At 38.2% G+C, this 27936-nt stretch overlaps 3 protein-coding genes across 5 annotated transcripts in view; all 3 read left to right on the top strand.

Annotated features, from left to right (window-relative positions):
• The window catches only part of ndrg2 (NDRG family member 2), a 103414-nt gene extending 94318 nt beyond the window's left edge, over positions 1–9096 (top strand). For all 3 annotated transcript variants that reach the window (XM_056460884.1, XM_056460885.1, XM_056460883.1), the window contains 4 exons: positions 227–274; positions 1610–1645; positions 1748–1799; positions 3884–9096. In XM_056460884.1, coding sequence (XP_056316859.1) covers positions 227–274; positions 1610–1645; positions 1748–1799; positions 3884–4047 — 300 coding nt within the window. In that variant the 3' untranslated portion in view covers positions 4048–9096. The remainder of the gene's footprint in view (positions 1–226; positions 275–1609; positions 1646–1747; positions 1800–3883) is intronic.
• Positions 9097–13425: 4329 nt separating this feature from the next.
• On the top strand, positions 13426–18534 carry LOC130232588 (angiomotin). The gene is given in 3 exon segments (XM_056462566.1): positions 13426–13511; positions 17578–18152; positions 18421–18534. Coding segments are annotated over 3 exon segments (705 nt in total). The 3' UTR covers positions 18465–18534.
• A 5492-nt stretch (positions 18535–24026) lies between these two features.
• On the top strand, positions 24027–27059 carry LOC130232745 (C-type mannose receptor 2-like). The gene is made up of 4 exons (XM_056462721.1): positions 24027–24063; positions 24156–24539; positions 26168–26515; positions 26672–27059. The coding sequence occupies exons 1-4, from the start codon at positions 24027–24029 to the stop codon at positions 27031–27033; spliced, it is 1131 nt and encodes a 376-aa protein (XP_056318696.1). The 3' UTR covers positions 27034–27059.
• The last annotated feature ends 877 nt before the right edge of the window (positions 27060–27936 follow it).

The raw sequence follows: 27936 nt of genomic DNA, 5'->3' as shown, positions 1-27936 counted from the left end.
TATGTTTTATGAAGATGCACACTGCCCTGCAAAAATCACCACAATCAATATAAAATTATGACTTCTTTTCCAATATATCTATAACTATCAAGTCATCTGGTAAAATTATATTGCAATATTCTGCAGAAAAATTCAATATTGCATAGTCCGTTTTTTACTCCAATATCATGCAGCGCTCTATTCACAAACATCTGACTCTTGTGAAATATCTGCTTCTGTCCACCAGGTGGAGTGCAACAGCAAACTAGACCCAACTACAACCTCATTCCTCAAGGTTTGTGCTTCAGCTGTGTTTTATTTTTTTGACATGGACGTCACTGGACAAACCATACGCATTTGCTCAAGTGTTATAGCAGACTTGCTCATTTTCAAGACCTGTCCACATAAAAAAACCCATTAAAACAACAATATATATATATATATATATATATATATATATATATATATATATATATATATATATATATATATATATATATATATATATAAAATAATAATAATTACAAAAAACTATATTAAAAATACATATACACAGCATTAATAAATAATAGTTTACATACAAAGTAAACATATGTGCCTGATTTTGTAGTTTTATTAAAAATTCTGGTGTGCCTCACACAGGTGAGTGGGCTTGACAAACCACCTGCAGAAAACACACACTTTCTTCTCTCTGGCACTTTAACCGACACATGCACCAGTTTTGCACCGGACACTTTCTTACAATCACACCATATCTATAAGAAAAAAACACAGCATTTCTGAAGTGTGCCTCATACAGGTGAGTGGGCTTGACAAACCACCTGCAGAAAACACACACTTTCTTCTCTCTGGCACTTTAACTGACACTTGCACCAGTTTTGTACCGGACACTTTCTTACAATCTCACCATATCTATAAGAAAAAAACACGGCATTTCTGAAGTTTGCCTCATACAGGTGAGTGGGCTTGACAAACCACCTGCAGAAAACACACACTTTCTTCTCTCTGGCACTTTAACCGACATATGCACCAGTTTTGCACCGGACACTTTCTTACAATCTCACCATATCTATAAGAAAAAAACACAGCATTTCTGAAGTGTGCCTCATACAGGTGAGTGGGCTTGACAAACCACCTGCAGAAAACACACACTTTCTTCTCTCTGGCACTTTAACCGACACATGCACCAGTTTTGCACTGGACACTTTCTTACAATCACACCATATCTATAAGAAAAAACACGGCATTTCTGAAGTGTGCCTCATACAGGTGAGTGGGCTTGACAAACCACCTGTAGATACACTCTTCTCTCTATATGCACTGTAAACTTCTTACTCTCGCAATAAATTCTCTTGAGTACAAACAGTTGCTTTGTGTAATCAACACTTGTTGTGTGTATTGCCTCTTGTTGTTGAATTGCTGAATGCCTCCTCAGCTGTAAGCCTCTTTAGACAAAAGCATCTGCTAAATGACTTAATGTAAATGCGAATATACAGCCAAAACAAGAGCAGAAATATGCATTATAAACGTCAATGATGAGTAAAGTTGGAAGTGACAGGGAAATAACTTTTAACGATGTAATGATTACTGAGAGTATTTAAATAAATTCATGACACTGTGTGTTATTCAGATGGCTGACGCTGGCGGGATGCCACAGCTCACTCAGGTATGGTTCAAATTTGTATTATTTATCAGTAAGAGTCATTCATATGTGTGTTTAGTCACACATTGGGCTATGATGTGTTAATGAAATGTGTGTTTGTTACAGCCCAGCAAACTGACAGAAGCCTTTAAGTACTTCATTCAAGGCATGGGATACAGTAAGTGACCGCAGAGGGGTTTTAATATTGAGAAATACCAAATATATGTGGTTTATATATTTATATATTATTTAATAAATCATATATGATATGATTTACAAAAAAAATGCTTAAATCAGTAAATATTTGTACTGCCATCGATTGATGGAACATTATCAGACTAGTGTTAGTATTTGTGCACAGTTTCTGATTGTTTCTTTGAGGACTGTACTCACAAAGTAGTACTAAGCAACAGACTACACTCCCCATGTGTGGGATGAGGTTTATAATTTAACAATTTAACATATTCTTTGCATGAATAGATGAATTTAACATTCTAAACTTTACACTTTCTAATTTATATTATTGTTAATTGTTATTTTTGTGGCAAAAAAAGTGGTTGATTAAAAACAAATACAAGCATAACATTATTTTGGGTTAAAATTCATTGTTGTTACTTGCTTTTTCTGAGATTATAACAAATAATAATAATTAATATTCAATAATAATAATAATAATAATAATTATTATTAGTATTATTATTATATAACTATTATTATTATTATTATTATTATTAATTATAAAGTAAATGATTAATTTTACATCAAAAAGTGCTATGTTACCATGGACCACAAAACAAGCCATGAGATAATTGAATGCTGAATAAATAATCTTTCCATTGCTGTATACTTTGTTCAATCAAAAATACAATCAAAATACTGCGAAAACTGCCTAAAGTCGTCTAAATGTAGTGCTTAGCTGTGTACATTACTCATTATAATGGTGTTTTGATATATATACAGTAGGAAATTGACTAAATATCTTCATGGAACGTGACCTTTACTTAATATTACAATTATTTTTGACCTATGCAGTGCATTTCCAAAAATACACCTGCGCAAAATACTGTAAGATACTGTAATCGCATTACTTTTGTAAAGCATTACTCCTAAGGGTCGGGACACACCAAGCTAATGCCAAACAACTAGCACCAATGAAACCTAACTGTGTTGTCGCCTCGTGTTGGATCACGTCTGGACCAAAAAGCTGTGCATGAACATATAATATACATATTTTTTACATAAATATAAATGTACTTAGCATTCTAAACTTTACTCATTATAATTTACATCATTGTTATTATTATATTATGCAAAAAATGTGGTAAATTACACCTATGAGAGCACAGATATGGCTTAATCTATAATACTAAGTATATGAACCATATTGCTTACCATGTTATTGCTAGTGTTAACAGGGATTTTGCTGACTAGCTCTCTAAAATCTAGTTCAGACAAGCGTCAATGCTTGACAGAGGGCATGTCTGAAGATGGGCCTGACGCGATCATCATATCAGCGTCAGCCAATGAAATTAGTCAGCAATAGGCCACTGTCTGAGCTAGTGTATTTGCATACAGCGATCTGATTGGCTGACGCTTCCGTCAGTGCTTGAAAAGTTGAGCAAATCCCAATTTATGCAGCAAGCAAAGCCTCTGAAGCAGCGCCGACGGATCAATATAAGTGGAATAATCTAATAATTAATTTAGTTGGCAGATATTTGAGAAGTGAAGCGAAAGTGAAGTGAAGCTGGCTTCCTTGTGTTCCTTCATGGCTTGAATTGTTTACTTACGCACTTCACTTAGTCACTTGTGCTCTGATTGGTTGCTGAATAACCAATCAGAGTGCTCTCTTTAGCTGATGTCTGACGCCAATTGGACATGCTAAATTGGCCCAATGCAATCTGACATTAACCCGGCAAGTGGAAAGCACCAATCACACTAGACCAGGGGGGTCCTGGAGGGCCGGTGTCCTGCATAGTTTAGCTCTAACTTCCTTTAACACAACTCCCTTGAAGTTTCTAGTATACCTAGCAAGAGCTTGATTAGCTGATTCAGGTGGGTTTAATTGGGGTTGGAACTAAATATGCAGGATACCGGCCCTCCAGGGCTGAGTTTGGGCACCCCTGCACTAGACAGACTGATGCTGAGTAACAGACCGTCAAAGCCCAATGCCCAACAGTTGGCTTGGTGTGTCCTTGCCCTAACACTGGGAGTGTAGTAGTTGCTGTGTGAGTCTCAATCATTCTCCTCCTCTTCTTCTTTCAGTGGCGTCATCCTGCATGACGCGTCTGTCCCGCTCGCGCACCACCTCTCTCTCCTCCTCGTACTCCATGGAGGGCTCTCGCTCCCGGTCCCGCACCCTGTCGCAGGGCTCTCAGGGAGGACAGCTGCCTCCCAGCCCGTCCAACACCATGGAGGTGTCCTGCTGAGGAGCTCCAGAGACCCAGAGATGGAGACCAGCCAGCCCTTTAACTCTGCGGCGCGGCCCGGGCCTTTAGTCAGACCCACTCGTAGTGTTAACCAATAGTAATACTTCTAATATGAATATTGATAATAATAATAATGATATAAGAATAACCATAAGCATCACTGACAAAAAAAAAGCAAATAAATAATGATGTTTTCTCTTATAATTACATGTTGAATTTCTAAAACCGTAAGAATAGAGAGGAGTATATAAGCTCATAATGTATGTCTATCAGCTATTATGTGATCTGATTTTATTTTTTCTCTTTTTTTGGTGTGCTTTCTTTTGTATTTTGTATTATAATTATTATTATTTTCATTTTTTTTTCCAATCCTGCTGCTGCTGTGAGAGGAGTGCAGTGTTTTCGGGGGAGACGGTGGCCGAATGCTCGTCTCTTCTGTAGGTGACAGCCAGCTCATGTCTTCCATTCGCCCTTTACGATTAAAATAGCTAAACATTTAACATATAAAAAAATGCAAGAGAGAAAAATACTGTAATTATATTTCACTTCCATGATTTTGTTTGGTCTTTGGGAGTCAGGGCCTTTGCCTGTTTTGGATTTGCATGCTGGAATTTCCACGTCTGTGTATTTGATTTGATTGATTTTTTTGCCGTGTGCGTTTGCGTGCGCTGTTTGTGCGTCGAGTACGTCATAACATCGAGAAGGGATCGTTTGCAGCTTGCGAAGTGGATTTATTGTCAGTGAAACAGAATATTTGATGAGAATAAGTGGTCACACTTTATTTTAGTGTACAATTCACACTGTTAACAAACTATTAGCTAAGACTTTTAGCTCAATATACTACTAATTAGCTGTTTATTAATGGTTATTGAGGAAGTCGTTGGGTTTAGGTATTGTGTTAAGGATAAACAGTTAATATCTTAGTAGTGAATGGTGTAAATTGTTGCTCAAAATAAAGTGTTACTGAATAAGTGTTAATTAGGAGCTGTTTTGATTGGGAACGTGTCTCTGAAGGTGACGGATGAGCAGATAATTAATGACGGGAGCTGTAAAGTTGTTTCAGATTTGGAGCGAGTTTGATGAAACATTACGAAAACGCTCCGATTTAAAGGTCATTTAAGAAAGTGAGTCGATGTAAGTTGTCATTGGCGTTGGAAACGTGCTTCCATCAGTGAGTGTGTTTACATGTAGCCACAATAAAGTGCTGATAGCTATCAAAAACTGTCAATATCACTTATCTGGGAACCAAGAACTCTTCTTGATTATCCAGATAAGGGAACTCATGCAAATCAACACAAATCATATCTGTTGTTTTTGTCACAATCGCAAACATGCATGATAGTGATCAAGTTGCTCAAATGTGTTCTAGTTTTTGTGCAAAACTAGAATGCTGAACTCTCAAAGTTTTAGAAATGTGTAACTATTTTGACATTTGCACATTTTCAGATTTGCTTAAATTGAAAATGTGATTAGGAAACAAAAATATTGATCTCTAAAGCTATTAATCAGTGTGTTGTAAACAAATCAAAGACAAAAACAATGTCTACATATTTGAAACAAGAATTATTGGACAGCCAATTAGAACTGTTAATAATTTTAATAATCACTACTCAGTCCCAAACTTCTCATTAAATGTCATTTAAAATCTTTATATTTTGCCGCTATCTGTCAAACCACTAGGTTTTACCTATTTGTCTGTAAGACGTCTTTCAAACAGAATCAACAGTAAAAATAAAGCGTAATGAATAACAATGGAACTGGATTCCACCTAGAATTTAACTAGGCATTAAATCTTTCGGTTTATATCACATCACGTTTATTTGATACAGACACCATTCGGGATATACAATGGGGGCTCGTCCGGGATATATTTGACCTTGTAATATTCCACTTAAAATATTCCACTTTTAGTGGTTTTTATGCACATTTGAAACATATTAATGATAAAAAAACATTTCTATCTAGATAGAAAATACAACTGCTAATATTAGCACCACAGAAAGGAGGAAAGCTATGATTTATGGGGGCTCGTCCGGGATATATTTTTCATACACCTCATTTTTGACCCATCTACACTCTTAATAAGGTTCTTCATTGGCATCAGTGTCTTCATTAGGACATCTATGGAACCTTTTATTAAACAAAAAAAAAAGTTCTTTATAGTGTGAAAGGTACTTAAGATCAGTGTTTTCCAACCCTGTTCCTAAAGGCACACCAACAATACACATTTTCAACCTCTTCCTAATCAAACACACCTGAATCAACTCATCAGAACATAAGAAGAGACTGATGTTAACCTGATGTTAATGGATCAGATAAAGGAGACATCCAAAATATGTACTGTTGGTGTGTCTCCAGGAACAGGGTTGGGAAACACTGCTTTAAATCATAGAAATGAACTTCACACTTACAGATAGAAGGTTATTTGGGAAACCAGTAATGGGTCTTCTATGACAAAACTGTCTTGTGTAACCTTTATTTTTAAGAGTGTAAATCATTAAAACACCAAACTCCCCACCAATTCGCCAAAGCATAAAAGAGTTCCGAACCACCACCTTAAGACTGTGTTGGTCAATAACATGATGGTGTGTTTTGGTGGCTTTTTTATGGATTGGATTTATTGGTTTGGTGTGTTTTGTAGACTTTCTTCAAAAACAGCCCATCATTTACACCAGTGTTTCTCAACCACGTTCCTGAAGGCCCTTCAGCACTGCATGTTTGGATGTTTCCTTTGTCTGTCACACCCATTTTAGGTCTTTCAGCCTCTGCTAATGAGCTAATAATCTGAGTCGGGTGTATTTGGGTAAAGAGACATAGAAAATGTGCAGAGCTGGTGGTCCCCTAGAAACGTGGTTGAGAAACAGTGACTTACACCATTATTGAATCCCACATGGAAACACACTCAATAACTAGCCTAAATATGAAGCAGTCATAACCAACAACCCTGTAGTTTGACAACAAAACATTAAGCGAGTGATGGATGATTATAGGAATGACGGTCTTTATATAAGCAAATACTAACATGTAAGCAGGAGATCATTTGCCATCTTTTGTAGCAATCCAATGTCACTAATATGATAATATCTATCTTTTCGGGGAATCTAGTCCTCTAGTTTGCATGTAATTACCATGGTGCTTATACTGCAATATTATCCAGCTAGTAGCACAACGTAGGATTGTTTGCTTGGAAACATTGAGCTCATTTGTTACTTTGACTGGCCGTCGGTGGATTTAGCGTAACCTGACTCTGGTTTGAAGTGTACTTAAAGCCATGGTGGCGTTTAATTCTGAACCATAGTGACCGATACACAGAGTAAAAACGGACATGCCTGAGCCTGTGAGGTGCTTCAACTCTACAAATACACAATAAGGGAATACGTGATGATTCAGAGAGCCTGTGTCAAATTTACTTTGCTGAATAACCAGCCCCTTCACTGCCAACTGGGTTTTAGCCATGTTAGTCCAATCGTCAAGCCATCGAGATTAGCAAGTTAACACAGCTGTAAAGTTTACATCTTAAACAGCAGGTCATGTGGTATTTTAAAGAGTCCTAATATTGTAGTGGATTGCCCTATATGTTTGCAAGGTCAGAAAACAAGGTAATTTCCTCAGAAAATTCGTTGAATATTTGAATTCGATACAGTTTATTTAGATCAATTCAAGGCTTGAGGTCTTTAAGCCCCTCCTCTTCAACAAGACATCTATGCTTTGATTGGTCAGTGTGTTTTTATTAGTCTTTTTTACATTAAAAAATTTGCATAATTTGCATGTAGGTGGAGATTATGCAAATGTGTTACTTTGATTATGTTTGACAGTAAAAAGATTAAGTATAAGGACTCAATATGGTGAACTCTTTCTTTTAAGAGACAAAACCAATGCGCAGACTGTTTACATTGAAAGGCCACGATATTACAATTTCAAAAAACCACATGACCTGCTCTTTATAACATGTGAAAGTGACATACAGATCATTCAAAAGAGCATTGAAATCACTTCGAGATGTGAGTTTTTGCAATATTTGCAAGCGATTCTCACTGAAGAATGCTACTAATCCATTTCGACAAATTAGCAGCTAGTTTGCAAGAATTTGAATACAAATTGTGAAGTATGATCGGCATCATACACAAACCATTTATGAAATTGTACAAATTTACCCACATTAGCTGGCAATTTACCAAAATGTGAAAGAGTTAGGAATTGCCACGAGATTGTGTTTGGTATTTTTGACACTAACGCTAACACTTGCCAATAAAAAAGCAGACCAAAACTGTTCTCATAACTGCGAATGCATCGTAACAATCACGTTCAGCACAACACTGCCCTGAAAATAACCGTCAATTTGGAAAGTTCTTCCAGCGATTCATATGTTCGTTACGAGCGTCGGAGCACTCTGTTCGTTGAGATTCTCAAATCAAATTTCATTTGTTTTTATCCTGATTGAGACACAAACGTTGGAAGTAATGGGACGCGTAAGCCGGAAACATGGTATTTTCTCCTCTTTCTAATGGAAAGGGATCAGTGTTAGAATTTTAATATTCAAGACTGCAAAACTGTCGCAGATTTACATGAGCCTATACCAAAAGTAGAAATAGTTCAAATCTGACATGTTCTACCAATGAATAGAGAAATAACCGTACAAACGTGAGAATATTGACAGGTTAAAGTAAAAGCAATGAGGTAAAGGGATGGCTTAGATTGTGTAATGTGTGGTAAGAACGTGTGAATGTAAATGTGTCCATTTTCTTTCTTTCTTTTAACATTTTTTTGATTCACCTCAGTGAAACCCTTTTCACCTTTTATTTTCTGTGAAGTAGATCTGCGTCTCAGTGTCCTCATGGATTATACATCAGTGTGCTAGTTCTTGTGTAACTTTTTTAGCTTTAGCACTAAAAAAAGAAATAATGTCATTAACAAAAATAAAGAAATAAAACAAAAAAAAAATAAGATGTCATTAATAACTGAATGCAATCAGATTTAACTGTGTGGCTAATTTCTCTGTGTAATACTATGAACAACTGGAAAAAAAAGTAATTAAAGGGATCAAAATGACACTGTTATTTGAGTCTCATTTTCATATGTATTCTTGTGTAATGCAGAATATTTTATGTGGTCAATCAGTTGATCAGACATTTTTAGTTGAGTAGCATCGAAATTTTCTTCGAAATACTGTAGACGCATAAAAAAATTGCACTTCTAATATTCCTCTTATACAATTTTGAAACATATAAATGATCAAACATTTCTATTAAGATAGAAAATAATACAGCTAATAGCAGCACCAGAGAGGAAGAAAGCTACGATTAATGGGAGTTCATCCAGGATATACAATGGGGGCTCGTCCGGGATACATTTGCACTTCTAATATTCCTCTTCAAAATGTTGCCCTTTTAGAGGTATTTATACAGTTTTATAACATATTAATGAGCAAACATTTCTATTAAGATAGAAAATAAAACAGCTAATAGCAGCACCAGAGAGGAAGAAAGCTGTGATTAATGGGGGTTCATCCAGGATATACAATGGGGGCTCGTCCGGGATACATTCACACTTCTAATATTCTACTTCAAAATATTGCACATCTAGTGTTATTTTATACAAATTTGAAACATGGATGATGAAAACTTTTCTATCCAGATAGAAAATAAAACAGCTGATAGCAACAACATGGAGAGGAAGAAAGCTATGAATTAATGGGGGCTCGTCCGGGATATACAATGGCTAATCCTCTGGTATCTTTTTGCACTTCTAATGTTTCACTTCAAGCAATTGCACTTCTAGTGGAAAATATGAAACATTTTAATGATAAAACTATTTTTACTTTCATTAATGAAGTACATAAAATACAACAGCTAATAGCAGCACCACAGAGAGGAAGAAAGCTATGATTAATGGGAGTTCATCCAGGATATACAATGGGGGCTCGTCCGGGATACATTTGCACTTCTAATATTCTACTTCAAAATATTGCACTTCTAGTGTTATTTTATACAAATTTAAAACATGGATGATGAAAACTTTTCTATCCAGATAGAAAATAAAACAGCTAATAGTAACAACACAAAGAGGAAGAAAGCTATAATTAACGGGGGCTCGTCCGGGATATACAATGGCTAATCCTCTGGTATCTTTTTGCACTTCTAGTGGAAAATATGAAACATTTTAATGATAATACAATTCTTAAAGAGCCCATATTATACATGAAATAGGGTCATATTTAGGTTGTAAGGGTCTCCAACAACAGTCTAATATGCATGCAAGGTCAAAAAACACTTTGATGGTCTTATAATCTGCATTTATTTTTACCTAATTATCCCAGCGACTCCCATATGAATCGTTCAGCGATTCATTTGTTCCCAACCCCCTCCTCAGCGCGAAGCTAATCTGCGCTGATTGGACCGATGACAGCCTGCTGCGATTGGTCGACAGTGACAGGCTTCAGCACGAGACAGAGTGAAATGCCCAGCTGCTAATCTACAATATAAAAGTAGTCACAGTGCATACACGCTTCATAGTGGATTTTGGCTGCCAGTGGGTGAATGTAAACACAGACGATGGACTAGAAAATACTGACGACTAACTATTTTATTGAGCAAAAAGTCCAAGAACTGGCGAGGAGATCTCCTAGCCTCCTAGTCACAGTCTTCTTACTCTTTTCACACACACACACACACAAAGGGCCTGCGCGTCCATAAATGAGCGGCTGAATAGAGAGGGCGCGGCGCTCAGTTATATCCGCGAATACCCGTGCGTTACACACACGAGGAGACACAGACACACACACACACAGGGCCGGCGCGTCCATAGAGGAGCGGCGCTCAGTTATATCCGCAAATACCCGTGCGTTACACACACGAGGAGACACAGACACACACACACAGAGAGCCGGCGCGTCCATAGAGGAGCGGCGCTCAGTTATATCCGCAAATACCCGTGCGTTACACACACGAGGAGACACAGACACACACACACAGAGAGCCGGCGCGTCCATAGAGGAGCGGCGCTCAGTTATATCCGCGAATACCCGTGCGTTACACACACGAGGAGACACAGACACACACACACACACACACAGGGCCGGCGCGTCCATAGAGGAGCGGCGCTCAGTTATATCCGCGAATACCGGTGCGTTACACACACGAGGAGACACAGACACACACACACACAGAGCCGGCGCGTCCATAGAGGAGCGGCGCTCAGTTATATCCGCGAATACCCGTGCGTTACACACACGAGGAGACAATAATATTGAGCTGAAATATTTTGAAACTTGTCCGTTGCATGTGTGTAAACAGCTGACGATCCGTAATCAAAGCGGCACGCGTCGCGTTTTCAACGTGGCTTTACACGCGATATGGGAATATAAAGAGTTAACCTGATACAGCACACGCAGTTACAAGTAACAAAACACAACTAAATACATAATTTGCAAGCTAGAGTAAATGAGGCAACAATTTTAATCGCACGTACTTACACTGGTGAAATGGGGGTAGAAACTGATTCATGATCCACTGATCCATGTTCTGACAGTCTATACTGATCCTTCCTTTAACAAACTGATGAAGTCTTCTTTGAAAGCATATCGTTTTCAGAAGCACTCAGAACTGCTCAAGGCTGGGCTATATTGCTGATGTTTCATCTTTGATTAGACTGTCCATAATATCCATCTGCACAGCGTGACTTCATTCGACCGGTGTCTGTCTGTGTGTGTGTGTGTGTGAGACTTTTTTTTCTGTTAGTGGGTGGGGCCGCAGGTTTCAAATCTCCCGGGTTTGCGCGCCCAACTACTTGTGTTTCGTAGCTGCGTCATCGCGAAACACCTAATGACTCGTTATCAAGACGACTCGTTTGAAGCACTATGAGTCGACTCTTTTATAGATGAATCAATAGTTTTAAACACTGTACACTTACAGATTTAAGCCTTAGCTGGATATTTCACTTCACTTAGAGCTATGTTACACACTACATGGAAGGGCATTTTCAAAAACCCATAATATGGGCTCTTTAACTGTCATTAATGAAGTACATAACATACAACAGCTAATAGCAGCACTACAGAGTGGAAGAAAGCTATGATAAATGGGGGCTCGTCTGGAATATATTTGCACTTTATTATTCAAAATGTTGCATTACTAGTGTTTTTTATACAAACTTTAAACATACTAAGGATTGAAAATATTCCTTTTAGAATAGAAAATAAAACAGCTTCGATCAGCACCACAGAGAGGAAGAAAGCTATGAGTAACGGGGGCTCGTCCGGGATATAACGGGGCCTCGTCTGGGATATATTTGCACTTTAAACATTCCACTTCAAAATATTGCACTTCTAGTGTCATTTTATACAAATATGCAACATATTAATGATAAAAAAAACATTCCTATCAAGATTAAAAAAATACAACAGCTAATAGCAGCACCACAGAGAAGAAGAAAGCTATGATAAATGGGGGCTCATCTGGAATATATTTGCACTTTATTATTATTAAAAATGTTGCACTACTAGTGTTTTTTTATACAAATTTGAAACATATTAATGATAAAACTATTCCTATCAGGATAGAAAATACAACAGCTTTGATCAGCACCACAGAGAGGAAGAAAGCTATGAGTAACGGGCGCTCGTCCGGGATATATATTGGGGGCTCGTCCGGGATATATTTGCACTTTTAACATTCCACTTCAAAATATTGCACTGCTTGTGTCAATTTATACAAATATGCATCATATTAATGATAAAAAAACATTTCTATCAAGATGAAAAATACAACAGCTAATAGCAGCACCACAGAGAAGAAGAAAGCTATGATTAACGGGGGCTCGTCCGGGATATTTTTGCACTTCTGATGTTTTTATTCAAATATGTAACATAATAATGATCAAAAATATTTCTATCTCTCATCATTATAATTTCTAAATATAGAAAAGTGGACAATGGTTACTGGGATGACTCTTCACATTGATGTGATGAGTGTTGATATTTAGTGCTGTCTGTTGCTAGAGGATGGAAATCACCTCTAGCGCAAGAACAATAACATACCAAACAACCTGATCATTGTCAAAACGTACAATTATCCATTGAGTGAGAAAGGGCTTTCCATGAGATCACAGATCTGACAGCTTATAAACCTCACGGAGAGACGACCAGCATCACAGAGCAGCGCAGGTATGTTAACCTTCATGATCATTACTAATTGTATAAGAGATTTTATCTCATAGTTAAAACAGCTTTATTTATTAAATTATAAATGATTGATTAATAATTAAACTAAATTCCCTGCGGATGACGAGTGCTGATTTTTATGATACTAGAATTTTACTTGAAGATTATTAGAGTGCATTTCTTTTATTTTAGTTTTTAATTATGCATCTTTAACTAAATGTATGACCATTTCCCTTCATCTACAAGACATTTCTGGGAGACAATCGTTTCTAGTACTGAAGATCAAGGACATCCGAAAAATTCCATGGTAATTCCTTTTCTTTTTTTAAAGAATAAACTGTATTTTAAGTAAAATAAAGTTAAAAACATGAATGTTGAAATCTAGATTCTTTAAAGGAGACAGAGAAAGATTTAGTACAGTCATTTATTTAGCAATAATTGTATGTTTTATATTGAAATCCTTTTTATATGGGTCCACACTTGTTTAAAGTAACATGAGGCACAGACAAAATCATTAATTTATTATGACATGGCTGAGATTTAGTGATGAACACCTGTTGTTAAAGGAAACAGAAAAAAACAAGAATACAATAAAGAAATACAGTGTTCCCTCACCATAATACGGTTGACCTTTCGCAGTCTCGCAAATTTTTACAGTGCCATTTGACATGCTTATTTTTTATAGCGCATTGACCATTGTTAATCAATCTTTTCCATGCCCTGTTTCCTGTAAAGTACAGAATGTGTTCAGCTTGCTAAATTGACATAAATGTTTGATCGCTAGCAGTGCAACTCTGAAGTGCTATACTGTATGTTTGCAAGTTTTCTCCCGAACAAACCACATAATGTCAACAAAACAAGCTATGATCAATGGGGATATTGTTGCACTTCTAATATTCCTCTAATGGGTTTTATACTAATATGAAACATATTAATGCTAAACATATTTATATCTTATATAACTTTATATCTTATCATTTATTAAAGATTGAAAATACAACATCTAATAGCAGTGCCACAGAGATTAATAACTATTGGGGGCTCGTCCGGGATATTTTGCACTGGTAATATTCCACTTCAAAATATTGCACTTCTTGGTTTTTTTTGTACAAATATGAAACATATTAATGATCAAAACAATTCTATCAAATCAGAAAATACAACAGCTAATAGCAGCACCACAGAGAGGAAGAAAGCTATAATTTATGGGGGCTCGTCCGGGATTTTTTTTGCACTTCTAATATTCCACTTATAAATATTGCAGTTCGAATGGGTCTTATGCAAATATGAAACATATAAATGATAAACATATTTATATGTTTCATTTATTAAAGTTTGAAAATACAACATCTAATAGCAGTGCCACAGAGATGAAATAATATTTTGGGGGCTCATCCGGGATATTTTGCACTTCTAATATTCCACTTCAAAATATTGCACTTCTTGTTTTTTTACACAAATATGAAACATTTTAATGATAAAAACAATTCTATCAAATTAGAAAATACAACAGCTAATAGCAGCACCACAGAGAAGAAGAAAGTTATGATTGATGGGGGCTGGTCCGGGATAATTTGTACTTCTAATATTAGACTTCAAAAAATTGCACATCTGAGGGTTTTTATACATATAAGAAACATTAATGATAAACGTATTTCTATATTTCATTACTAAAAAGCAGAGGAAGATGCTAACCATCAGACAAACAACTGCACTTTTAGACATGCTTAATAAAGGTAGAAGTTAAGCAAGTGTTTAAGCAAGAGAGAGCAGTGTGTGAAAATGTGAATGCCTATTTGAGAAAATAGTGTAGTGAGGGGCTTTACAGCCTTAAAACATCTATAATAATTGTAAAAAATAAAGCGGACTACTTTGTGGATTTCACCTATTGTGGGCTATTTTTTAATGTAACTGGGGATTTCAATTAACAAGGGACCACGATAGCAGTGTTTCGCAAACCTGTTCCTGGAGGCACACCAACAGTACATATTTTGGATGTCTCCATTTTCTGACCCATTAACTTCAGGTTTTGGAGTCTCTTCTGATGTTATGATAAGATGATTCAGGTGTGTTTGATTAGGGAGAGGTTGAAAATGTGGACTGTTGGTGTGCCTTCAGGAACAGGGTTGAGAAACACTGCACTATAGTATATTGGTAATATCAGCTGAAATGAAAGTAAATCTCTCAGCGGGGGATGATTAAACTCTAAAAATAACATGACTAGCTTCACTTATTACAAACGTATAGTTCACATTCTAAATGATTTGTTGACGGTTTAATTTGGAGTCGTCATTGTGGTGATCAGTGTTTCAGTCATCAGCTTTAGTTTACCTCTTGAATTGTAACATTCGTTTTGGCATGTTTAAATATTATGTTTAAACATTAATAATTGTGTTCTTGAAGCATATTTTAACAGTAATTAAGTTTAAAAAGGTTTGTTGGCTCTGTTTTTAAGGTGTCATAATCATCATGAAGTACCGTATTTGCTGGACTATAGAACGCACCTGTACATAAGCTGCATCCGCTCTATTTTTTGAAAAAAGAAATGATATACAAGCTGCACCGGGGTATAAGCCGCAGATATCTATGTTGAAAAATTTGAAATTTACTGCATGTACGGAACGATTTTGTACTGAAACTGTACTGAAATGTACCTGAACACATTCTTTCCGAACAGTGCCTTTTAACATGGCAGCAACTTTGCTGATAAATGGAACAGAACCAAGAGAAAATAACTGGTATATATTTAGCTTAATTTCTCCTGTCTTTGAAACCACAAGTCACTTTAATCATCTTCGCTGAAAACTATGAAGTCGTCTTCTTCAGTGTCGGAGTTGAACAGCCTCAGAAGCACTTCGTCACATCTGTCTCCATCAGTCTCGATCTCCGTGTCACTGTCATCGTTGGGTGAAGTTAGCTTTGAAGGTGCGCCGCTCTCTTCGCGTAGCATTCCAGCCTTTCGGAACCCGTAGGTGATGGTGGATTCTTTCACAGCACTCCATGCTGTTAGGATCCACTGACAGACCTCAGAAAAGTATGCTTTTCGCAATCAGCCTGTTGTTGTGTAAGACTTCTCACCACTTGTCATACCACGTCTTTTTGATTCTAATTCCGGTTAGAGCGTCCCTAGCGCTGGAAGAAAAATCCACAGAATTACTGCACCTTTGTATAAGCCGCATGGTTCAAAACTTCAGGAAAAGTAGCGGCTTATAGTCCAGAAAATATGGTTGTTTAATTGACTAGTAGTCCTAGCATGCAGCTGAATTAGATAAATTGTCCGAGCATGCCCTGTTACTCTTTCTTGTTTGTGCTTTCACTTTAGTTGCTTGGTTTTGTGATGCTCAGAGCAGATCTGTTCATCTGAATATTTAGTTGTCACCATTGTTGAGATGTATATGCTGATTTAATGACTGGCTAACTGAATTGTTTACAGAAAGAATAAACAACAACTGCAGTTTAATGCTGCGTTCACACCAGACATGGATAGAGCGTCAAGCACGAGTGATTTAAATGTTAAGTCAATGTAAAGATGCGAATAGACATCCTGCGGCACAATTTTTGCGCATAGTTGAGCATTTTGCATGTTTGTTTCACCACGTCAAAAAAAATCAGGAGCATGTTGGGGCATGGTTATGAAGTAGTGCCTGTTGTTGATGTCCCGAGGTGAAAATCCTCTTTCCAACACCAGAAGACAGCTCATCAATCTGGGCTCAGCTCAGTCTGAAGCGCCACTGGAAGCCTCCATCAAACAGGTATAGCTTCTGGAGGAGTTGATGAACTTACAGAGCTGGGTGCACCTTTGAAAGTATCTAGTGGACTTAGACATGGCGCCGAATGAATCTACACTGTTTTTTAAACTTCCTAAAGCACAAAAAGCACAGATACTCTCTCAATAAAATTCATGTTAGCTATTTAGCAATGAAGCTAGAGTCATCAGGCAGACAAAAGCCCTGCCCATGACGCAAATCAGTGACTATTCTGAAGTGAATTTGATGCATGAATGAAGCAGGTAAACTCAAAATATTCACACGTCTATTTTAGCATGATTTATTCGCGCATATATCATCTGGTATGAATACAACATACAAAGGGTAATACAATATGGACAATACAATAGGATTCCAGATACTCTGCAGTATGAAACAAACGATCATCCATATCAGTCTTTCCCAACCCTGTTCCTGAAGACACGCCAACAGTGGTTGGTTCAGGTTTTGGAGTCTCTTCTTACGTTCTAATGAGTTGATTTAGGTGTGTTTGATTGGGAAGAGGCTGAATCTGTGTACTGTTGGTGTGCTTTCGGGAACATGGTTGGGAAACACTAATGTATATAATCTCAGCTCAGCTTAACATGTTTTTTTTTACCCCCAAAGAAAGATGAGGCACTTGAGTCTTTTTGCTGTAACTGCTCTTCTGGTCTTCAATGGATGTGACTGCACCACAACTGTATCATCTGGAACGGCAACTCTAACATTTTCTGGATCTGTAGCATCTACCATGTCTGCAGTTTCTCCAACATCTGCAGCTTCGACAGTCTCGCCAGCATCTGCAGCTTCCACAGTATCTCCAGCATCTGCAGCTTCTACACCATCTCCAGCATCTGCAGCTTCCACAGTATCTCCAGCATCTGCAGCATCTGCAGCCTCCACAGTATCTCCAGCATCTGCAGCATCTGCAGCTTCCACAGTATCTCCAGCATCTGCAGCTTCTACAGTATCTCCAGCATCTTCAGCATCTACAGTTTCTCCAGCATCTTCAGCATCTACAGTTTCTCCAGCATCTTCAGCGTCTACAGTTTCTCCAGCATCTTCAGCTTCTACAGTTTCTCCAGCGTCTACAATTTCTACGGCGTCTGCAAATTCAACAGCGACTCTGATGAGCACAAATTCAACTGCAAGTGGAGCACCAGTTGCAACCTCGGCTTCAGGTTTCCAGCTGCTCTGTGCAGGTAGTCTAACATCTATTGAATGAAATCATGAAGATGTAAAGATCAGATGTTGTTATGGCTTACCCAAAAATGGTTATACATGTTAAATATTTCAAGTTACTCTAGGGGGCTGTTGAATGCTTGATTCTCATTGGCTGATGAGCATTCTAATGTGTTTGGTTATTGTTAGATAAACACAGAGCAAAAGTAGTTCCTGCAGGTTTTAAGCACATTACTGCCTAAACAGCTGGGCTCCTAAACAAACGCAATGTGTATTGTTTCTGTGCAGGACTTCTCATCTGGACCCTCAGGCTCATTCAACTGAGAAATTAGGAGAGATCTGGAGAACTGGGAGTCAATGCTGGAGCAGGAGGCAACTTAATCTGAGCTATTTATTTTCTCAATGTGCATATTATATGGTTTATATGTAAATAAATATAACTATTCTATATTATCATTGCTTTATTTGTGAAGTGTCATCATTGTAGCTTTTCAGACATTACTATTCAGGGTTGCACATCAGCCAAAGTGTTGCGAGAAATAGACAGAAACATATCCTAATTCTGTCATGAACAAAATGTCAAATTATTATAACTCAAATAATATAACAATCAACTAATTCAGTTAATCCCAAGCAGGCTTACCAGACTACGTAAGAGTCAGTGCTGGGGAGTAGGGTGTAGCTGCAGACCCAGAGACCCAACTGGTCTGAAAGGTCTGAAAGTGCTAGTGTGAGCATGCAGGTCTAAACGTGTAGACCTGCACGCTCACACTAGCACTTTCAGACCTATCATTTTCTCAGACAGTTGGTAAAGGGGCAGGAGCAGGTCCGGAGACCCAACTGCATGCTCAGACCAGTACTTTCAAGACAGTCCTTGCTGCAGCCCACAGCTTCATGACGTAGTGGACCAGGTCCGCTACATGGATGATCGCCTACAACTCCCCCTGCCCTAAACTCAACCGTCACCATAGTATGGATGTTACCATAGTAGGCGGTACAATGTCCACTACATATTAGACTAGGTCAGGCATGGCCAAACTCGATCCTGGAGGGCCGTTGTCCCTGCAGAGTTTTGCTCCAACACTAATCAAACACACCTGAACACCCTAATTAGTGTCTTCAAGATCACTAGAAAGCTACAAGCAGGTGTGTTTGATTAGGGTTGGAGCAAAACTATGCAGGGACACCGGCCCTCCAGGATCGAGTTTGCCCATCCCTGGACTAGGTCCAGTACATCATCATGATTACAGACTGCAGCGAGGACATCTTGGCACTTTCTAGCAAGTAGCAACATCGGACATGTAACCCTAACGATAGGTCTGGAAGTGCTGGTCTGAGCGTGCCGATGGATCGCCAGGCCTGCAGCTTCATAATGTTGGTGCTGGGGCCTTTGAGGAACTGTCTAGGGTTTGCCATTAGGTAACATCAAGCATTTTTATCACCAGGGTTATGATAGTTTTGGATTTTTCATTAGTTTTAGTTTCTATTTCATTTTGAATTTTTGTTTACAAATTCAGTTAGTTTTAATTAGTTTTTAGAGGCAGATTTAACCGTTTTACTAGTTTCTGTATTTTTAAATTGCTTAGTTTTAGATTAGTTTTTATTAGTTTCAGTATTAGTATTGTTAGGTGCTACTGTAGATTCAAAATCATCAGAATAAATATTGTATAATAAACTCAACTAAAGATACATTGTTTAAAAGCTGTATTCAGAGGACACATGAACACTGTCATCTACCCATCTTCAAATTCAAATACAACAGCCCACAAGACAGCAGCCTTAAGTACAATATGTGTGCAGGGCTGCATCAGAGGATAGACACACAGTAGTGACAGGAAGTTCAGATCTTTAACGTGGATGTTAGGACTCAACATAACATCACCATGATCTGAAAAAATGTCTTACAGTAAAAGTTTTGCAACTCAACTGAAGCATTCACTTATTTAAATTCCACTACAATTTTCTGTTATGAAATAAACTTACGTTTTTTCACCAGATCCTGTCATTTAAGCCCTATGTTTACCCTCTGTGCTGTTGTTCAAGTTTAGTTCAGTCAAAGCAGGCTGTCATGTACTGTTTGTGTTTGGTTCACTGAATCACGCATGTTCAGTATTATCGGTTCACCGCTTCTCAAATTTGAGCTAAGTGTAATGTTACTGTCCTAATAACTGAACAATAGTATATATTGGATTATTTAGAATCAGGGGGGGGGGGGTTGGGGGTTATTAGGCTTGTTAAAAAGTAAGTAGTTTGTGGATAAATGCTTACTGGAGACGCGAATCGTTCAAATGATTCAGTTCCATTTGCTGAACTAGTTCAACCGGTTCACTTAGAAGATCCGGTTAAAAAGATTAATTCGCAATTGCGAGACAGAGATAAAACCCATTATTGGGTACAAATGTGTTAAAGTAATAGTTTTAAGTCTCTGTATTTAATGCTGTCACCGTGCTGCTGTCATGTCCACTCATTGTTTTTGTCGCGGGAGCAACAGCGGGGATGACTGAAGGAGAACCGGCTCGATCTGGCCAATGGCAGCAGGACTACAGACTTTGAGGTGCCGTACAGGTCAAACACGAAGTAAATATATTTAAATATATTTGGCGCGAAGTAAATAAATTTACTTCTAAAAGGCTTACAGTAAGATTATGTATTAAATACATTTACAAATGCGAAAACAAAGGAGGTTTTGCTATAATTTTAGTTAGTTTCAGTTAGTTTTGTTTGTACACAATGCAGTTTCAGTTAGTTCTAGTTTTTTTTAACTCGTTTTTTATTTTTATTTCAGTTAACGACAATTATTTTCCATTTTAGTTTTCGTTTTTTTGTTCGTTTTCGTTAACTATAATAACCTTGTTTATCACCAAGCTAAAATTCTCCTAATTGACCATTGTTTCCCAGCAACTGGGAAGAAATCGAGTCCACTTGAAAATAATAGAATTTTGTGAATGGTTTAGGTGTCACCCAGCCCGCAGCTCTAAAGATATCTGTAGAGAGGAGACACTCATTGTTGAGTGAGATCTACAGGGGACAAGACTGAGTATGGTATGCAAGGGTTATGGCTTACACAATCCAGTGGGCCAACCTCAGTGTAGATATTGTACTTCTCCTCAGCCAACCACCAAAACTAACTGGTCTCTAAAATAAGGCATAGGAACCTTGGGAAAATTGCCCAGCCCAAATTCCTGGCATGAATCATTGACAAAGAATACCTCTAGATCCCCAACACTCTTGTTTGATGGCAGCGTGAGAGATTACAGAGAGATCCCAAGAGGGCAAACAAGGAGGGTGAGACAGGTAATGGTTAGAGTGTTGGACTTGGGATCCAAAGGTCGCAGGTTAGAGTCCCATTATTAGCAGGGATTGTTAGTGGCAAGATTAAATAAATATCCACCTATATCCCACGTCTGAGGTGATTGCCTTGAGCATGGCACCAAACCCCCAACTGCTCCCAGGCAGTCCACTGCTCTGGCTGTGTGTTCTAGAGTGTAAGTTGCTTTGGATAAAAGCATCTGCTAAATGTATACATATGTAAATGTATTGACACAGCCTGCTGAACCAGGAACCACGACAGCCACAGGTGCCAGGTGGTGGACCATTCCTGAGAGAGCAGGTCCTACCTCAGGGGAATTTGTCAGGGAATGCGGACCTTGGTCAGGTAATAAAAAGTCACCAAACAGATACAAAACCCTGTTTTAAAATCAGAAGATGTACATACAGTATATCATGTTCGTATGTAAATAACATTTTGATCAATGTCTACATTCGTGACTGATCCTAAATGACACTGATGTCAGCATGCAAATATGGGGAAAGAAGAAGACACATATGGAGGAAGCTAAATGTAAACAGGGTTTTTTGGTGAAATAAACAAATGTGATACAAAAGGTTATACAAACAATTCTACAGTAAAACTAATAATACACACACACACACACACACACACACACACACACACACACACACACACACACACATTCAGAAGTAATCTGCTGTATTTTTAACACAGACACACACATTCATTCATTCATTTTCTTTTTGGCTTAGTCCCTTTATTAATCAGGGGTCACCACAGCAGAATGAACCGCCAACTTATCCAGCATATGTTTTATGCGGCAGATGCCCTTCCAGATGCAACCCATCACTGGGAAACATATATTCACACTCATACACTATGGACAATATAGCTTATCCAATTCACCTATAGTTCATGTCTTTTGACTGTGGGGGAAAGAGAACCCATAGGAAACCAACGCCAACACAGGGGAGAACATGCAAACTCCACACAGATATGCCAACTGGCCCATCCGAGGCTCGAACCATCTTCTTGCTGTGAGGCGACAGCTCTACCCACTGCGCCACTTCATATATATATATGCTAAACGCCACTTCTGCTAAAAATGAGCTAATGACATTGAGTGAATGCTTTAGGCACATAGTACACCATCAACAAATAGTCTTGCTTCAAATCATATAAATCGTAGCGTCAGCGCATTCAGAAATAACAGTTTGTTGGCAAAAGCCGCTAAACGCCATTTGTACAGTAAAAGCTGCTATATACCAAGAACCAATTAAAAAGCGCGAATCGAATCATGTTTTCCACGTAGCAGTGCGCTAATACGCCGGCTTTATGAGGAGACTGTTTAATTCTGCTTTTGATTTTAAAAGATGGAGTTTGATGAACTGGATGAGGCTGTCCGACTGTCAGTGAATGGCAAATGAAAACGTCCCTTACCTCAAAACTGCGCTAGTGATGCGCGGATGGCGGTTATATCCGCGGGCGCTGCGGATAATCCACGGGTCGGGGCATAAAAAAATACATTATGATTAATTGCGGGTGGGTGGATGGGTGGATGTAGCGGGACATGGCAGTGGACCAGCGAAAAAGCAGAGAGTGGGCTTTGCAGAATGGGAAGATGAGATGCCCAATAATAACGGATGAAGTGCAAGAGTAGCCTACTGTTCACATATAAAAAGAAACTTTAGGGTTTGCATCTGCATCTCTTCATATATAAATATATATATATTTTTTTAACACACTTACTTACACATACAGTTGAAGTCAGAATTATTAGTAGCCCCCTGAATTATTATCCCCCCCTGTTTATTTTTTTCCCCAATTTCTGTTTACCGGAGTGAAGATTTTTTTCAACACATTTCTAATAATAGTTTTAATAACTCATCTCTAATAACTGATTTATTTTCTCTTTGCCATGATGACAGTAAATAATATTAGACTAGATATTCTTCAAGACACTTCTATACAGCTTAAAGGGGCATTTTAAAGGCTTAACTGGGTTATAGGCTTAACTTTTATTCTAGCCGAAATAAAACAAATAAGACTTTCTCCAGAAGAAAAAATATTATCAGACATACTGTGAAAATTTCCTGAATCTGTTTAACATCATTTGGGAAATATAAAAAATAAAATAAAAACTTAAACTGTAAATATATATATATAATTTATTTATTTATTTTTTTCCATATTATATTGACTGCTGCTGAGGGACACGGATGTCAATATGCAAAAAAAGTAAAAAAAAAAAAAAAAAAAAAAAAAAAAAGAGGGGGAAAGAAGTAGAAGTAGAGGAAACCAAATATGAAAATTCATTAGAGCAATAAACATGATGTGACGTGCTGAATGACATATGAGAGCAGATATAAAATAATCACACAGTCTGAAGCTGCAGACAGAACCATCAGACTGAGGACAGAAACACAACACCTCTGAGGTCAGAACACACACATCTACATTATACACACAAACACACTTCTGACATCTGCTGATGCTCTTATTGATTGTTTTGCATTGTATTCTGCATTTATGCTTCTCTTTTACCTGCTGAAAGGTTTTGCTCTAGAATGAACCTGATTGTTTATATTTCTCCTCCTCAGAAATGGCTCAAACTCTATATTTCCCTCTTCTCCTCATTGGTGAGTGTGTTTGTAGTTTTATTTATGGTTTATAGTTTCATTAGGTTTGACTCTGTTCTGAAAAACACTAAACCAACGTACCTCTTTCACAGCTCTCTGCTCCATATCTGAATGTGTTCAGCGTCAGTATCACTTTATAAATGAGAAGAAGAACTGGACTGAAGCTCAGAGATACTGCAGAGAGAAATACGCAGATCTGGCCACTGTTGACAACATGAATTACATGATCAAGAGTGAGAGAAATGTACTTGTCTGGCAGAAGATAAAACGTGTGAATTATAATGTTAAGCAGTATGTCTGGATTGGTCTTCAGAAGACGAGTGTTTATAAATGGCATTGGTCATCAGGTGATCCTGCACTCTTTCTGAACTGGGCATCTGGACAACCAGCCGGCAGTGATGATTGTGCTGTTATGAGAAACGGACAGTGGATTGTTGGGCCGTGTAGTGACACCTCATTCTTCATATGCAACAACAGTGAGTACAAACCTCTATGACAGAAAAATAGATATGGGGTCAAACATGAAAAAGTGATATATTAGGCAATACATTATCATTTTCTTGTATGTCTGAGTTTTAGCGTTACAGTTGAACTGAAGAGTAGAGTCTGAGGTTAAGAAGACACCTGGACAAATATGAAAGAAATTAAAAAACAATAATTAGAATATGGATGTCACGGTGGCGCAGTGAGTAGCTAGATCGCATCACAGCAAGAAGGTCGCTGGTTTGAGCCTTGGCTGGGTCAGTTGGCATTTCAGTGTGGAGTTTGCATGTTCTCCCTATGGGTTTCCTCCGGGTGCTCCGGTTTCCCCCACGGTCCAAAGATATGTAATATAGGTAAACTGGGTAAGCTAAAATTGTCCATAGTGTATGAGTGTGAATGAGTGTGTATGGATGTTTCCCGTTGTTAGGTTGCAGCTGGAAGGGCATCCGCAAAATATTGATTATTTTGACTTATTTTAATAATTATAAATTATTATTGATATGATAAACTATGGCGGCACAGTGGGTAGCACGATCGCCTCACAGCAAGAAGGTTGCTGGTTCGAGTCCTGGCTGGATCAGTTGGCATTTCTCTGTGGAGTTTGCATGTTCTCCCCGTATTGGCGTAGATTTCCTCCGGGTGCTTCGGTTTCCCCCACAGTCCAAACACATTTTCTATAGGGGAACTGGGTAACCTAAATTGTCCGTAGTGTATGTGTGTGAATGAGTGTGTATGGGTGTTTCCCAGCAGCTGGAAGAGTATCCATTGTGTAAAACATATGCTGGATAAGTTGGCGGTTCATTCCGCTGTGGTGACCCCTGATTAATACAGGGACTAAGCCGAAAAGAAAATGAATAAATGAATAAATAATAATAATAATAATATGTACCTTTGGGTTACATCTGACAATATGAAATATGATGTAAATTTGTCACATTATCTGTTTACATTCATTCATTTTCTTTGCGGCTTAGTCCCTTTATTAATCTGAGGACGCCACAGCGGAATGAACCGCCAACTTATGAAGTATATGTTTTATGCAGTGGAGGTCCTTCCAGCCGCAACCCATCACTGGGAAACGTATTCACACACACACACACTCATACACTATGGTCATTTTTAGCCTACCCAATTCCCCTATACCACGTCTTTGGACTTGTGGTGGAAACCGGAGCACCCGGAGGAAACCCACGACAACACAGGGAGAACATGCAAACTCCATACAGAAATGCCAACTGACCCAGCCGGCACTCAAACCTGCGACTCTCTTGATGTGAGGCAAATGTGCTACCCACTGCGCCACCTATATGTTTACATGTTAAGTGTAAATAGCACACAAGAATAAGTACACAGCATGAGTATAAATATGTTCAGTATCACATGTAAACATATTATGGATAAAAACTAAAGGTGTAATAAAAAAAGAACACAATATGAATCTGTATATGTGTATCAGATGTTCTGATTTGGCAAATCTCTGTAATATTATTTAATATGACAACTTACTTTATTAGCAACACAAGCATTTCTGATTATTATTTCCATGTTTTTGTTTTTCCACTGTTCCTGTTTTCTTTTTCATTCATTCATTCATTCATTAAATGTATTTGTTTATTTAAAGTGAGCACAGGACTGGTGTTTGTCAATCAGTCGATGACCTGGAGAGCCGCTCAGAGTTACTGCAGACAGAATCACACTGATCTGGTCAGTGTGAGGAACCAGAATGAGAATCAACAGCTGGAGAAGTTCATTAAGGACAGAAACTCATCTGGATCTGCAGTCTGGATCGGTCTGTTCAGAGACTCATGGCAGTGGTCAGATCAGAGCAACTCCTCATTCAGATACTGGAAAACTACTGAACCTGATAATTATGGAGGAATTGAAAACTGTACGGTGATCAGTCAGAAGGTTCTGGGACGGTGGGCAGACTTCTCTTGTGACAGCAAGCTTCCTTTCGTGTGTCATGAAGGTGAGCAGATCCTCCAAACACACTCAATCCATCATCAGCTCCAGATCTCTTAAAGTTGACTCTACATGTCTGACATGACAAATTCCTCCACAGTGTTTGTTCTGCATGTTGTTTTTGATCAGTCTCTCTCTAGTTTCTGCTTTGTTTTGTGTCCAGATAAACTGATTGTGATCCAGCAGAATCTGTCGTGGTCTGAAGCTCTGAGATACTGCACACAGAATCATGTGGATCTGGTCTCGGTTCAGTCAGTGGAGATGCAGTATGAGGTGATGAACGTGGTTAAACTGGCGTCTACTGAGGCGGTGTGGTTGGGTTTACACAACTTCTGCAGCATAAACACGTGGCTCTGGGTCAGTGGAGACATGGTGTGCTATCAGAACTGGGCTCCAGGGAACGGCAGCACACCGGAAAACTGCGGACTGGAGAACAGAAAAGGAGCAGTTCAGTCTGGAGGAGATCACACCTGGATCAGCCTTCCTGAATCTCACAGACTCAACTTCATCTGCACTAACTACTGAGAGAAGATGTGTCTGTGTTTACTTATATTCACTGTTTTCAACTTTTATATATTTGGTTTGTTCTTTTGAAGGTTCTGAGGTTCTATCATAATATAATGAGCTCTCTTAACGCCAATGTTTAAGATTAAGGTTTGGGGTTCTTCTGTTTAAGGTGTAAGATGCTTTAGATGTGATGTGTGTGTGTTTTCAGAAACTGTTTTCTGGATCTGCTGGTGTTTGGTCTCTTCATGTGTTGCTCTGATCATATAAATGACTGGCTGAATGTGATTCTGTGAGCAGCAGATCTTCAGTAAATCATTATTTGTGTCTCAGCTGAATGAAATCTGCTTTATTCAGGAAGGCAGAAGAGAAGTTTGGGTATAAATTGTGACTGATCCTAAATCCTGAACTAAACAGAACATCAGATGAAATAAACTGATCTACAGTCAGTATTCTTGTCTCCTGTTTATTTGCTAATGTCTCTCCAGCATCACAGTAATCAGAAAGTTTAATGTAGTGCATATATTAAAGTGTGTTTAACTGTTGATTTGTTTGGCTCAGATTTAGTACAGAAGTTTCAGCTTCCTGGAATGAGTGTTTCTGCAGGTGTGATGGTTTTATTGTAGCCCCTCCTGCTGGTGTTTGAGAGTTTGACAACAAGAGCGATTCTGTTCTCAGTGTTTCCTGAAGTCTAGTGTAGGTCATTTTCTGAGACTGTTCTGGATGCAGACCAGGTGTAGATGCAATCTCACCTAACCTCACCCGTCACAGTGATGTCACTAGCTCAATTGAGTACATTGTGATCAACTTTGCATCACTCTGAGAAATGCAATCTCAGCATGCATCATCAAGGCTGAATCCAGATACTATTGCATTTTCTCAAACTATATCTTTAAAAATGGTTTAACAAAAATGTGTTTGCAT

Source organism: Danio aesculapii, chromosome 7, assembly GCF_903798145.1.
Source record: "Danio aesculapii chromosome 7, fDanAes4.1, whole genome shotgun sequence".
Lineage (NCBI taxonomy): Eukaryota > Metazoa > Chordata > Actinopteri > Cypriniformes > Danionidae > Danio > Danio aesculapii.
Note: the sequence above shows the minus strand (reverse complement) of the source record. Positions and strands in the feature narration are given on the sequence as shown.